The sequence below is a fragment of the Microtus pennsylvanicus genome, chromosome 19 (genome assembly GCF_037038515.1).
Source record: "Microtus pennsylvanicus isolate mMicPen1 chromosome 19, mMicPen1.hap1, whole genome shotgun sequence".
Classification (NCBI taxonomy): domain Eukaryota; kingdom Metazoa; phylum Chordata; class Mammalia; order Rodentia; family Cricetidae; genus Microtus; species Microtus pennsylvanicus.
In genome coordinates, this window is record NC_134597.1 from 13,338,127 (window position 1) to 13,353,553 (window position 15,427).

General features: G+C 38.4%; 1 protein-coding gene across 1 annotated transcript in view; it reads left to right on the forward strand.

Moving 5' to 3' along the window:
• Cftr (CF transmembrane conductance regulator) overlaps positions 1 to 15,427 on the forward strand; it is a 139,911-nt gene that overhangs the window by 105,709 nt on the left and 18,775 nt on the right. The window contains exons 21-22 of the mRNA XM_075953676.1: positions 563 to 663; positions 13,807 to 14,058. Of these exons, the coding sequence (XP_075809791.1) occupies positions 563 to 663; positions 13,807 to 14,058 (353 nt within the window). The remainder of the gene's footprint in view (positions 1 to 562; positions 664 to 13,806; positions 14,059 to 15,427) is intronic.

A 15,427-nucleotide genomic window follows, 5' to 3' on the forward strand; every position in this document is an offset into this window, starting at 1 on the left:
GTCTTTTTTCTTTTTTTAATGTAATAGGCAAACTTCTTTCTTGATGAATGGCTGGCATTATTTTTCTGACTTCCCAGTGACACACAATCTGCTTTCTTCTGGGCACCTCTGATGAGCAGAAACAGACCACTGCAAAGGTGCTGAGCCTGTCTACCCCTGCCTGTGCTATTCAGACGTATGCATCCCTCCTTTGGCTTTTTGTAGAGGAGCTCATTTGAACCCAGCCCCCCCCCCTTTTTTCTGGTGTTCAATCTAGTATTTTTTTTCATTGTTACATACATAATAATAGTAGAAGAAACAAATGTGTTGTCTACCCAATTCCAGCATTACCTTCAGGAGCTAACCAGCATTTAAAAGTGCAACAATTTGTGAATACTCAGTCACTACTGATTTTAAAAATTAGTTGAAAGCTTATTCAATGAGGGCGTTAATGTTCCTAGGAGTCACTAGCATCAGTATTAAACTGAAATTTGAATAAAATGACATGTGATGAGAGAGATACGAGTAAAGCAATTCACAGAAGAGATCACATGCACTTGTTCAACCCCCTTTCCATGTCTAGGTGAAGGAGAAGGATCGACTGGTATTGTTCTAACTTTAGCTATGAATATCATGAGTACTTTGCAATGGGCTGTAAACACCAGCATTGATGTGGATAGCTTGGTAAGTTACTATCTTTAATTATTTTAAAAAGTTAAGGGAAAAAACAAAGAGTAGGCAATAACTTAAGGGTTCTCTCTCTCTGTTTGTGTGTGTATGTGTGTGTGTGTGCGCACACACACACACACACATTACCAAGTTTAGGAAATAAAATGTCCAGGTAAATTAAAAGAGATTCTGTATCATGCATTAAATGGTGATCTGATTTATCTTTCATCCTCATGTATTGTCACTGTGAACATTGTTGCACATCTCTTCTTGCTCAGGAGCTTTCCAAAGCAAATCCTAGGCGTGGAAGGAACTGCTGGGAATTTCCCTAACACTACTAGCTGATGCCACGTTACTCTCTGGGCTGTTGTGCTATAGTATATACTTCATCTAAGAGAGTATGTGAATGTTTCCAGCAGAATTCATCTTCAGACACTTTTAATATTGCCAGTTTGAGGAGTATAAAGTAACTACTAAAATGTCAAGATATCTTAATGCCTATTTCTTGTTGATCATTTGTTTTTTGTTTGTTTTTTCTTTCTGTTATGTGCTTGCTCAAGTTTGCTTACCTTTTAGCTTGCTTTTTAAATTGTGTTTCTCAGTTAATCTGTAGGTATTTTTGAATCCTGGGTCAGTTGTCAGTTCTATACATCAAAATGTCCCATGAACTAGTGGCTTTATTCATGGTATCTCTCTAAGAAAAGAAACATTGAATTTGATAAAGATTAATTTATTAGTCTTTTCCTTTATGGCTTATGCATTTGGTTCTTGCTTAAGAAATTCTTCTCGATGTTAGGTTTTTATATTCAGCAACTTGACACTTTTCGTAATATTCTTATTTTTTAAACATCTGATCTCAGTTGTTGTTCCTTCCTAAGCGTTTATCATTGTTCCTCTCCTTTTCACTTGACTGATGTTGTCTTGCATTTGTGTTCTTTGGATGTCTGAAGACATGTACTGGCTTTATTGTGCCTTCTATCATAGAGAACCTGAAGTGATATTTATGTGCTAAAATGGTGTCAAGGACTCAACCCTGCAGCGCCCAGGGTGAGAAATGCAAAGATGCTACACATTTCCCTATTTATATTTTAGTAAAAAATATATTTCTGTTAGACTTTAGAGTTGGTCTAAGAACTTAATCACAAATTTCTTTTTAAAAATTTTATTAGATTTATTTATGTGGGTGAGGGATGTCCATGCCACCACATGAGTGTGGAGATCAAGGACAATTGACAGGGTCCTCTTTTCACCATGCATCCTAGGGATCTACTCAAGTCATTAGGCTTAGCAGCAAGTGCCTTTCCCTGCTGCGCCATGTTTGCTGACCCTTCATTGGATTTTAGGCTTTAGAACTACACTCATTGATTTGCTGCTTCATGCTTGAAGGATCTAGAGTTCCCAGTTAAAAGTCATTATATAACTCCTTTTGCTTATGTTTTCAGAGCTACATTCATGTGACTGTAAAATTTCTATAATCAATTTTTCTCAAAACAAAAATCATAACTATATCTCAAGAGCAAAACAAAGTCTTTTAAATTCTCTTATCCATGTGTATTCATAGTTAGCTGAGGTATCTTAATTCCTTGAAATATAGTATTCTTAGTTTTTAAGCTAGACACATTCCTCGTGTCTTCTCCACACTTGTCCTTGATTGTATTTTTGTTTTGAGAGCTCTTATAAAGACATCTGTATCTTTTGGAAGTAGTTGAAAAATATTAAATAAATGATATATTTCTGTTTACTTCCTTATTTTCTTACAACGATGACTTTATAATTCAAAACCCTTGTGCATATTACCTATTTCTTTACTTTAAAACAATCTCTTTACCTTATGTGCTTACAATTCTCTTTGTGACATTAATTTTTTGAAGTAATGACATACCCAAACTTTTGATCTTGTGATGCAATGTTGTCACCTACAGTGTTTACACTCAAGATATGTACAATTGAGCTACCAAACCAAATCACAGATATACAACTTACGATTTTTAGTACGTTTATGATTTTGTGTTGGGCTTCTTCTATAGCTCTGTTGTCCACATGCACCTAGATTTAACCTGTGAACCGCAGTGTAGACACCCCTGTTAGAATAGCTTCAACATAGGGTGTCAAAACCTTTACTCAGCAAATTTCTTTCTTTTTTTTTTATTGAGAAAAGGAAAAAGAAAAAGAAAAAAAGTTTCTGCCTCCCACCAGCCTCCCATTTCCCTCCCCCTCCTCCCACCCTTCTCCCCCTCCTCCCACTCCTCTCCCCCTCCCTCTCCAGTCCAAAGAGCAGTCAGGGTTCCCTGCCCTGTGGAAAGTCCAAGGTCCTCCCCCCTCCGTCCATGTCTAGGAAGGTGAACATCCAAACTGGGTAGGCTCCCACAAAGCCAGAATATGTAGTAGGATCAAAACCCCGTGCCATTGTCCTTGACTTCTCATCAGCCCTCATTGTTCTCCATGCTCAGAGAGTCCAGTTTTATCCCATGCTTTTTCAGTCACAGTCCAGCTGGCCTTGGTGAGCTCCCAGTAGATCAGCCCCACTGTCTCAGTGGGTGGGTGCACCCCTCGTGCTCTTGACTTCCTTGCTCATGTTCTCCCTCCTTCTGCTCCTCATTGGGACCTTGGGAGCTCAGTCCAGTGCTTCAGTGTGGGTCTCTGTCTCTATCTCCATCCATCACCAGATGAAGGTTCTATGGTGATATGCAAGATATTCATCAGTATTGCTATAGGATAGGGTCATTTCAGGTTCCCTATCCTCAGCTGTCCAAGGAACTAACTGGGGACATCGCCTTGGGCTCCTGGGAGCCACTCTAGGTTCAAGTCTCTTGCCAACCCTAAGGTGGCTCCCTTAACTAAGAATTGTGCTTCCCTGCTCTCCTATCTAACCTTCCTTTATCCCAATCCTCCTGTTTCCCCAAGTTCGCCCCCTCCTTCCCTTCTCACTTTTCTCTCCCCATCTCCCCTAACCCCCATCCCACCCCACCCCCAAGATCCCAGTTTTCTCCCCGGCAATTTTGTCTACTTCCCATAGCTAAGAGGATAACTATATGTTTTTCCTTGGGTTCACTTTCTTATTTAGCTTCTTTAGGTTCAGCAATTGTAGACTCTGTGACACTTATTTATGGTTAGAAACCAATTATGAGTGAGTACATCCCATGTTCATCTTTTTGGGTCTGGGTTACTTCACTCAGGATAGTGTTTTCTATTTCCATCCATTTTCATGCAAAATTCGAGAAGTCATTGTTTTTTACCGCAGCGTAGTACTCTAGTGTGTATATATTCCACACTTTCTTCATCCATTCTTCCATTGAAGGGCATCTAGGTTGTTTCCAGGTTCTGGCTATTACAAATAATACTGCTATGAACATAGTTGAACAAATGCTTTTGTCATATGATAGGGCATCTCTTGGGTATATTCCCAGGAGTGGTATTGCTGGGTCCAGGGGTAGGTTGATCCCGAATTTCCTGAGAGACCGAAACACTGATTTCCAAAGTGGTTGCACAAGATTGCATTCCCACCAGCAATGGATGAGGGTACCCCCTCCTCCACAGCCTCTCCAGCAAAGGCTATCATTGGTGTTTTTGATTTTAGCCATTCTGACAGGTGTAAGATGATATCTCAAAGTTGTTTTGATTTGCATTTCCCTGATTGCTAAGGAGGTTGAGCATGACCTTAAGTGTCTTTTGGCCATTTGAACTTCTTCTGTTGAGAATTTTCTGTTCAGATCAGTGCCCCATTTTTTAATTGGGTTAATTAGCATTTTAAAGTCTAGTTTCTTGAGTTCTTTATATATTTTGGAGATCAGACCTTTGTCTGTTGCGGGGTTGGTGGTGTCCTTTGCTTTACAGAAGGTTCTCAGTTTTAGTTTTATTTATTCAATGTTGCCCTTAATGTCTGTGCTGCTGGGGTTATACATAGGAAGAGATCTCCTGTGCCCATTTGTTGTAGGGTACTTCCCACTTTCTCTTCTATCAGGTTCAGTGTGTTCAGACTGATATTGAGGTCTTTAATCCATTTGGACTTGAGTTTTGTGCATGGTGATAGATATGGGTCTATTTTCATTCTTCTACAGGTTGACATCCAGTTGTGCCAGCACCATTTGTTGAAGATGCTTTCTTTCTTCCATTGTATACTTTTAGCTCCTTTATCGAAAATGAGGTGTTCATAGGTTTGTGGGTTAAAATCCGGGTCTTCTATATGATTCCATTGGTCAACTTCTCTGTTTTTAATGCCAGTACCACACTGTTTTCATTTACTCTGTAAATTTCTATCCCACATGTTTAATTTCCATTAGAGACACTTTAAAGTATTTTACTTCCAGTGGGTATGTTGAACTTTGTACCTTATTCATTGACATTGTATCTTTCATAGTGTATGAAAGGACTTTTACAAGGACCTATTGTGTCTACGATATGGTATCTATATCTATATATATCATATATATACTTTTCATAAACCATTTATGATTGCATATCTGCAATACTGATATCCAGAACAATCAATCAATCCATCTATTATATTTTCGTCATAAATTCCTTATTTATTCCCAAAGATAGCTCTTTCCTTTATTCCTGTATCATTTTTGACATCTTAATAATTCCATACCTTAAACTCTCAGCCAATGACCTTGCTACATATCTCAGAGAAATAAATGACCAGAAATAATTCCCTCACTGCTCTCTACTTTCTCTTTCTTAATGCTGATATCCCAATGCTAGATTATCTTTCAGTGGACATAACATATGAGGGTATGAGTTTTTATACAGGCTCATCGCCCCTCTACGTGTATGCACATACCCCCACTCTGTTCTTGCTACTGTATACAGCCCCATACTGTATAGTTCCATGCCCTTTGTGAGCCTTGTTTAATCAGCAGATAGTCTCATTTGCTCCCCAGTTCCCACCCTGCTTCTTTGACCTGTTAACAACAAAACATCTCAAAAGATGTTTTGTTTTCTCTGTTATATCTTTATTCTTTCCACGGTTTATTTCGTTTCTCTCACCTACTAGAGTAACAATAAACACCATATCATGCACAAAACCACTTATTTGTCACTTGCAGTTGTTGAGCGGTGTTTTCCGTGGATGAGGACTTATACTCCTTCATCTTCCTATCATCTCCTGTACCGTCATCTCCTGTATATTTTTAAACATCACCTGTATTATAGCTGTCTTCTATCTGCATTCTCTCTAGCTATTGTTATCTAACCCCATGCTTCAAAAGCTGTCTCTTGATGAATCATAGATTCATATGTTTAGTGCACAGCTCTCTCTTGCCCTCTAAACATTTCCGACCATCTTGACATCTTCGTGCATCCATAAAACACATGGCTAGATTATTTTCTAGTAGATTTGACATGCTAGGATATGAGATCCTGTACATCTCCCCCAAATACAATCAGGATCTTAAGGGATCACTAAAATGAAAGAAAAGTTCTACTCCCTTTGTCTGGAAGCTAAATAAATAAGAGCTGGCAAGGGTGTAAAAGGTAATGCTTTAAACTCAGCATTATTACACCATCTGGTGACTAAGGGGTTGCTCACACATAATTTCTTCATTTGATAACTCATATCCTTCCAGAACTGTCTACCACAGAGGGAACAAAAAGTGGACAAACTTAATATGTGAATGTGACTGCCTTAGTTTTCTAAGAAGACCAGCAGATAAGCCTCCTGTTTCCACTAAGTGATTATCCTGTTGAACTGAACTGTATGTGCCTCGTATAAGGAAAGACGCCACCAGGATAAGGACAATGAATTTAAAAGGCTTCCATTTAGGTCCCCGTTAATGAAGTTCCAGAAAGTTCTTGCATTGTTGGTGCAATCTGAGAAGAGTTTTCTGTCAATACAAACTCCCTCTGTTTCTCCTTTGTCCTTTCATCACCTGTGTTTATTTTGGGTTCCACTGGAGATCAGGTGACTCATGGAGAACGAGCAACGTGAAATGTGGTGGGAGGAGAAAAAGGAAATTTTTCTCTTCTTCATGGTGCTGTTACAGAATGCTCTTGTATTGAAAACAGTTTCTGTTAGAAGGATCTGACAGGGGAATTAATTTATCCTTTGTCTTTTGCCTCCTTTTAATGGTAGCCTGATTGTGGTTTGTTGTTGTTCTTAAAAGTCTTTGTGGTGTATCTTTCAAGGCATATACCCGTCCACCCACAGAGAGCCTAGTATTTCATTCTGGCCCAGACACTTAAAAGTTGAGTGCCTTTAGGCAAGTCATTGTTCTCCATTTCCATAGCCTTATTTTCTTCTTCTGTGAAGTGAAATGGTTTGGTTAGGAATTTTTTCAGGTTTCTGGCAGCTCTGACGTGCTCTCTCTTCTTAACCTATTCACATAAAAATGTCAACTCTTAGGTATATGTAGGCATTTTTCTAGATCTTACAAAAACCACACGCCAACCCCATCCTAAATGCTGAAATCCATTAACTGTTACTCTGCAGTTATTGCAGTTGGTCTAAAACGTTTCACTTAATGTGTTACTGCAGCCAACAAAGACAAAGTGAGCAATATTATGATATTCTCAAGCCTTGAATTAGTATAAGAATCTTATGAGCTCCCTCAGGAATTGCTGGACTGTGCAAAAATGTGTGATAAGCTTGGAAAATGGTTAGGGCTTTGTACCTGCCACTTTAACTTCCTGGTTTAAATTTTCTCATCTGTACAACGAAAGAATGGATTAGATCCTGGGCTCTCAGCCTGGCTGAACATGAAAAACCTCTAGAATAAAGCTTCTTGAGGTTCACAAAGACCCATGAACTTAGTTCTTCTGCTGGGGTCAAGGTGACAGGACCTGTAGTCTGTGTTTTGAAATGTGCCCAGGTGATTCTAATGTGTGTTTAGGCATTTGAATCACTGGATTAAGTGATTTTGAGGATTCATTTTTGCTTTGATTTTCTGAGTCATGTCACAAGGATCAGCAAACATTATCTGTTAGGAGTGAAATAGGAAATAGTTTGCCTTGTGAACTTATGGGATTGTGACAGCAACTCACCTAACCTTTATAGGATAAAGCAGCTATAGACATGTGTGTGTGTATGTGTGTGTGTGTGTGTGTGTGTGTATGTTTTGTTTCATTTCTCTTTGATAATTTTTGTCTATTTTTATTTTACTTTGATTTTTGAGGGTGTTTGGTTTGAAAAAGAGAGAAAGGAGAGAAAATATGAAGTTGTGTGGATAGGGAGGTGGGGAGGAGGATCTGGAAGGAATTACAGGGAAAATATGGTCAAAATGTATTGTATGAAAATATGTTTTTTTTTCATAAAAGCAAATCAAAATATCTTATCAAAATTACAGTATTTTTCGTAAGCATCTAGATTTTTAAATACTATAACTTCTCCAAAGTTTGTCAGTCAGAATTCTCCTTTGTATATAGTAGAGGTATTTATGTAAACATCATTGACACAGGACAAAAATGATTTACTAATGGTTCTTCCGTTTACTAGTAATTATATCCTTAGACCAAGGATCAGCAGAAATATGGCCAGTATGCCATATCCTACTCCATATGCTTATATATTGTTTTAGCCAGCTGCTCCTGTGCATGAGGCCTGCTTTGGAGTGTGGTAGATTTTAAGAAACTGTTTTTTCTCCTTCCAATGGGTGTCAGTTGCAAATAGTTTCTTGGTTAGAAGTGAGGCATTTGTGTTCATTTCTTCTCAGTGCCGGGATTTTTGTCTGGTTTGAACGTGTGCAGGTCTTGTGTGTGCTGCCACAGTGTCTGAGTTTATATGTATGTCAGCTGGACTGTATTTGGATGACACTGCTTCTTTGGAGTCGTCCACCACCTCTGGCTCTTCTGTCTTGCTAACTCCTGTTCTTATGCATCCCTCCGCTTTAAAGGGAGAGGATCTCTCCTTCTCTGCACATTGATCAGTTGTGGATCTTTTAGTCAGTTTAATATCTACTGCCAGAAAAGGTTTCTCTGATGAGGGCTGAGTGAGGCACTAGTCTGCGGGTACAGCAATAAGTTACTGAGAGCTATTTTATTGCTGTATTCTCGTAGATAAATAATAGCAGTAGACTTTCCTCTTGTGCATGGCCTTTCTAGTCTCAGGTGTCAGGTATGGGTTCTATCTCGTGGACTGGACTTTATTTAACTCCAGTCAAAGTATGCTTAGTTAGTCCCTGCCACCTCTGCCACTGTGCACCAGTATATCTGGCAGGCACGTCACGGTTGTGGTTGCAGTATTTTGAGCTAGATGATATTGATGATTTTGTTTTTGTGTGTATGGGTGTTTTCCCTGCATCTGTTCACCACATACATAAACATGGGTGTTATGGAGGCCAGTAGAGGGTTGGTGTTAGATTTCCTGGGATCGGGTTACAGACAGTTGTTAGCTACTTTGTGGATGCTGGGAATCAAAATCAAGGAAGGTGCTCCGGAGGGGCAGCCAGTGCTCTTTACCACTCAGACATAACTCCATTCTCCTCAAAATTTTTCTAAATTCAATTATGGCATTTTTATTTAGTATTGGCAAACACTTCAAGAATGAAAAGTAATATTCTTGTTGCTATGGCTTTGGAGTGTTTGGTCATTGAAACATAATTTTGTTGTCCTGGCTTCTACACAGCTAAAGTAAATAGAGCAAATATTTATATCATGTATTTCTGGATTCCTAAAAAGACTATGATGACCTCTATAATTAGCAACAAAGATGAACAGGAAAATCTAGAGTTATTATCATGTTGACCCAAATGCTTCCCTTTTAAAGTAATACTGAGAGGAAGCTATTGAATTACTTTTTGTTATTGCCTTTATCATTATTTCCTGATGCTTAGATTAGGACCTTTAGACATTATTATAAAGATAATGACATTCAGTTTTATGAATCAACTTCTCCTCAAGATACTCAGTAAAAAGTTTTGGCTCCTAATGAAGTTAAGTAATGTATCAACAGTTAGAAGCACACAACGTTCAAGCAAAATTCTCACTTCATCTTGGCTACATTCCAATTTTATAGAATCATATAGAATTTATGTTATATAAGTTTTTCTCTCCATAAATAAATAATAGATTCTGTGTTTTAGCACCTGGCTCTCATGATGACTTTTACCTTGTCTAACTTCATTGTTATTTAACTTTCCCTTCCTGGGCAGGGCTGCTCATACTACTTCCCTCCTAACCCTTCTCTGTATAGGAAACAGCAGCTTAGACTGGGGAGTATGCCAGAGTACAGCTGTTATGATAAGTGCCAACTCTGAGTTCCTTCCCGCACTGTGATGCCATGGTTCTTATGTAGCACATGAACATTCTTTTCAAAAGGATGACATGAGTTTTCAAAGTTCCATGAAAGCAAAAAGGTGAGATTAGGACTAGTCTGGTATGCTGTAACTTCTGTGTAATCCAATCAGCAATGTTCATCCTCAAACTGAGAGGGTGAGCTATAAATCCCCAGGCTTCAAGATATACCCCGACATCCTCACAGCACCACCGTTATCACTGAAGAGGAGAGAAAACAGTGGCTTCATTCATTAGGAACAGAGATTTCATGACTTCATGTTGTTAAACATGAGGTGATCTGAATATTCCTTTGAGTACAACAAGAAACACTGTGAACAGTTACTAAAACAGATAGAATGTGTTAATCACCAGACCAGGAGCTTCAGGTCTTCTCACTTGCGTAAACCTTTTCATAGGCCCTGGAGTTAGTCTTGTTTCTGTCACTATGCCCAATCCCTTATACAAACAGCACAGAAAGATGAAGATTTCGGTACAGTTTTTATTTGCTGCTTCTTTAGGCCTTTGGTGAGGCATAGGATCCTGGCAAGAGGAATATATGGAAGAGAAGACTGCTTACCTCATGGAAGCCAGGAAGTTGTGGGTTGGGGTAGAGAATTAGGATGGGAGATATACCCTCAATGACAAACCCATAGGGCCCTACTTCTCCCGATTATGCTTTACCTCTCAGTATGTCCACCGTGTCCCCCAAACTCCATCATCTTGGGACCAAGACTAACTTTGAGGGACATTTACAATCCAATTCATAACTACCAAGTGGGTTCAAGAGAGGCATAAGTTGGATCATTTTTCAGATAGTGAGAGGGTCATTAGCATGACTGGCATGGCAGGGCTACCTCTAGTCTTCTCAGTTTAGGACACTGCTACCTAGAAGTCCTGTTTCCAGAAAGGATGGGCTCCCTCACTTTTCAGCTTAACATTAACAGCTATATATTTAATTTGATGTGCATAATTTGAATTCTTTTTCTTAAGAAAGATGTAAAAAATTGCTCATGCTTTCCACAAACCTGAGATCCATTTTTATAGAGGATATGAATGTTTGACAATGAAAGCAAGTGTACAATAAATATGGCTTCAGCTTTGCTATAGATAAAGTTCTTTGCTCTATTGCTAAGTGAAGGAAAGAAATCTAGCCAGGTTCCAACTAGAGTTCAGCTCCTTTTGGACTTTCTGTCTCTGATTCACTAATGTTCCTATCTTGTCTAGAAGAATTGTCTCGGAGACTCTGTCCTGTTGTTCTGTCATCTCTCCTATGATGAACTATTTTTGATTTCTTCCAGGCCTCTTAGGATACTGGTTTGGTTACAAGACAGGACACCTGTTTAGGGTAATGTCATAGTGTTTCAGGCTTTCAAGTTGTCCTTATTGTGGGCAACCTCTTTTTGTTTCATATTATGGGGTGAGAAGGCTGTTTCCCAGCCATCCTAAGTTCATCTTTGGCCACACCTTTGTAAAAACACCATGTCTTCAGTGTTTAAGGCTAACTATTTTCATTTTATAAGATTTGAAGTCATGCTTTCTTGCCTAGACTGACACCAGAGCCTAACTCAAACGATCAGTTTCTTGAAAGCCATGAATGCCTACAGTATTATGTCTTACTTGGGCCTTGGCCTTTGAAATCTTCAAAGCCAGTGTTCATATGACTGAAAATGTCAAACTCTCACTATGTCTTGACTTTGAAAAGCCAGTTTTTGCAACTTGAAAGACTGTCATTGAATTCTCTCCTTTGGTTCTGATGTGACTTCTCCTTTTAGAGGCAGTCCACATGCTGACAATCCAGTGGTTCAAGGAACTGGTTAGTGACTAACCTGTTCCACGACAGCTTTCCAGTAGTTATAAAATAGACAGTGCTGAAAGGGCCTACACTTGCCACTGTTTGACTTTGAGAAATCTTCTCAGATACACTATGGAGACCTCCCACTGTTAAGAAATAAAATGTTTTTGGTTAGAGAATAGTCAGACTTGGGGCTAATTTTAAGTATCTAAATTCAGAAATAAGCTTCACGCTTTCACTTTTAACACGTGATAAATATGTCCCATTTAATATTTAATGTTTGATGCTCTAGATTTGTCCTTCATAGTACATGTCACTGATGGGGAATGTAAGTTACAGTACTTTCACCAAAGAAATGTATATTACCTTTCAAAACTACCAATATTTAGGTGTTTATTTATTTGTATGTATTTTCTCATTCATGTCTTCATTCAAATCGTACCAAATACCGTCATTCAAATAGCTAGTATCTAATGCATGTCAGTGTGTTTCGAAAGTATGGAGTAAAATGTAATTATAATTATTTAGAGCAGACTTTTTGTTTAAAAATGACTACCCTTAAATGTATCCAAATTCATTTCTGTGTGCATTAAATATACACTTTATCTGATATTGTAGGGAAGGATTTATAAGTCATATTGTTATATTAACTTTTCTTGAGGAAATGTGAACAATCATCTTTTCACCCCCAACCAGATACTGAAGACAGATAAAACTAGGAATTTCATCAAAAAAGTGAACCATGAGTTTATAGTAAGCATGGATGACAGGTTACTTAACCATTGGTGAATGTAAAACATTTTCAATACCACAAATTTCAAATCCATCATGGTTTATGACCTCATGGAAGCTGCCCTAACAAATTCTCCTCTTAACATCCCATTTCCTTCCTTCCTATACACTCCAGGGTCTCCAAAGATCACTTGCAGCTGAAAAGGGAAGGTGTTTTGATTAGGGTTTATATGGTATGAAGAGACACCATGACCACAGCAACTCTTATAAACGAAAACATTTAATTGGGGTGGCTTATAGTTCCAGAGGTTTACTCCATTGTAATCATGCCAGGACATGGTACTGTGCAGGCATACATGGTGCTGGAGAAGGAGCTGAGAGGTCTACATCTTGATCCGCATGTAATAGGAAGTGGACTGAACTAGGCATAGCTTGAGCATATGAGACTTCAAAGCCTGCCCCCATGGTGACACACTTCCTCCAACAAAGCCACACCAACTTTAACAAGGCCACACCTCTCAGTAGTGCCACTCCCTATGAGCTTCTGGGGACCAGTTACATTCAAACTGCCTTGGAGACAAAACAAGAGGAATTGATGGTTAGGATCTAAGGAGAGGGTCTGCGACTCTCCTCTCCTTCCTTCTAGAAGGTATCAAAAGCTCTATCACTATTACCATAGACCTAGCTATTAGTATATATTATTCTGCTTATTTTATCACATGGACACCAGACATAAGGATATCTCTACTCTAAGGGGGATGGAATAATCATGTATAGCAGGAAGAAGAAGCCACACTATAAACATAGGTGCATATTTACTTGAAAATATAACCTTTATATATAGCCACATTTTGCTAATGATGGAAATTTATTTTTAGGTAACTTATTAACGGTATAAATTTTTAACTTCTTATCTCTGTAATGACATATGTGAGCATTGTGAACTCATTAAAAGTTGACTAAGCATCAGGAGCTCCCTCAGAACTGAGTTGACATATAGAGTTTAGGTAGAGTAAGAGAACTCTCTGCAGTGGTTGAGAAGTATTCTACATCTTATTACAACATACTGAGTGTACAGTGTTGAACAGTACTGTCCTAATGGGGAATACGTCTCTTTAACATCATCTATGACCTTGAGAATATTTTGGTTATTTGTGTGTGAACTGTATAACTGAGATTTAAGCAATCACAAAAATAAACAGGTCTCTACAGAACCCAATTATATAAGTCTTAGTTGATCCTCTGGTTAAGCTCTTAATTATATCTAATTATTTCCTGTTACTTCACTGAAAACCCTGACAAATAATCAAGTGACTGGTAGCTACCATCATAATCTACAAGTTATTTTTTTAGGCCACATCAAACTAATTATGGCACTGTCTACAGTTCTCAAGCAAACAAAAATATTGTTATTTTCATTTCAGATGCGATCTGTGAGCAGAGTCTTTAAGTTTATTGATATACCAAAAGAAGAAAGTGGGTGTACCAAGATAATGAAAGGACTACCTCATGAAGACTCCTCTAAGGTTTTAGTTATTGAGAATGAACATGTGAAGAAAACTGATATCTGGCCCTCCAGGGGCGAAATGATTGTCAAAGACCTCGCTGTGAAATATCGGGATGATGGGAATCCCATATTAGAGAACGTTTCCTTTTCAATAAGCCCTGGCCTGAGGGTGAGATTTCAACATTACTTGCTTTTTTAGTGAGTTTCCATATGTTCAGTAAGTCCCAGCAGCCACTGCAATGTTAGTAAAACCCATTACTAATGTAACTATAGAGTCAGTCTTCTATATACATAGTTGAAGGTGTTACTGTGGGACTTTATTATGTTTCACATGAAATTTAAATTGCAGAGTCCTGGATCTATGCAATGGGTTTATTATAAATGTGACTATGCTTGCATATGACTGTTCTTGCAAGATACGTAATTATTCAGATTTTTCCTTCTGTCGACGCCATTAAATACAGCGTGTGCTGGAAATACAAGCATCACTATAAGTAGTAGCAACAAATAGATTAACCAGCACAGTGTGACTTTACTCATGCCTTCATTAACTTAGATGAAACTTTAAACGACTTGCTTGTGGACAGTGTGTAGGTGTGCCCTAGTTCTTTGGGCCAGCCTGTTAGCCTCTGATTTTCAAGTGATTCATTTAGAACCTGCACAGCTAGGGTGGCTGGCAGGTGCGCAGTTGTACTTATAGCTCCTTCCTGCTTTCATTCCCTACTCTTGCTCTTCGGCCCTATTTTTTAGTATCAGTCCTTTCCTTTTTTTTGGTTCTGAGTATTTTATGATTCCAAGTCTTTCTCTTTTCTTACCATGGTAATTGTGAATTTTCAGTTTTCTCTAGAGTTGACAGTTTACAATGAATCCGGGTACATTTAAAAATTCCAAAAAAAAAAAAAAAAGAGGCCGGGTGGTGGTGGCGCACGCCTTTAATCCCAGCACTTGAGAGGCAGAGGCAGGTGGATCTCTGTGAGTTCGAGACCGGCCTGGTCTACAAGAGCTAGTTCCAGGACAGGCTCCAAAACCACAGAGAAACCCTGTCTCAAAAAAACCTAAATAAATAAATAAATAAAAGCATTATAGAATAAGTAGCATCAGTACCTTTTTATCCCGATTTCTCCCTCCTTTGTTTTACATTCTCTCTATGCTTCATTTTATTATTTACATATTGTAAGTGAGCAAATACATGTTAAATTTTTTAAATGACCTTTTCTTTTAGATCCCTTAAGAATAAGAAAAGTGAGAGTTCTCATTTTGATGCTGCCTCATTTAATTTCTAAAGTGCTTGCTTTATTCATTTGGGTCCAAGTTTTCAATTTTTTGTATCTCTGAGCTACATCTTTCTTTTCTCTGAAGAACTTCTCTTAGCATATCTTTCAAGATAAGTCTGTTGAGGCACACAGTCTGTAGCTTCTTACCTCGCCTTTACTTTTGAAAGATACCTTCATAAACTACACAATCCTACTTTGGTGGGTTTTGTTTTGCTTCTATTTCCTGATTCTTTTCCTGATTTTATGTTGTCCACAAAGTTCTAA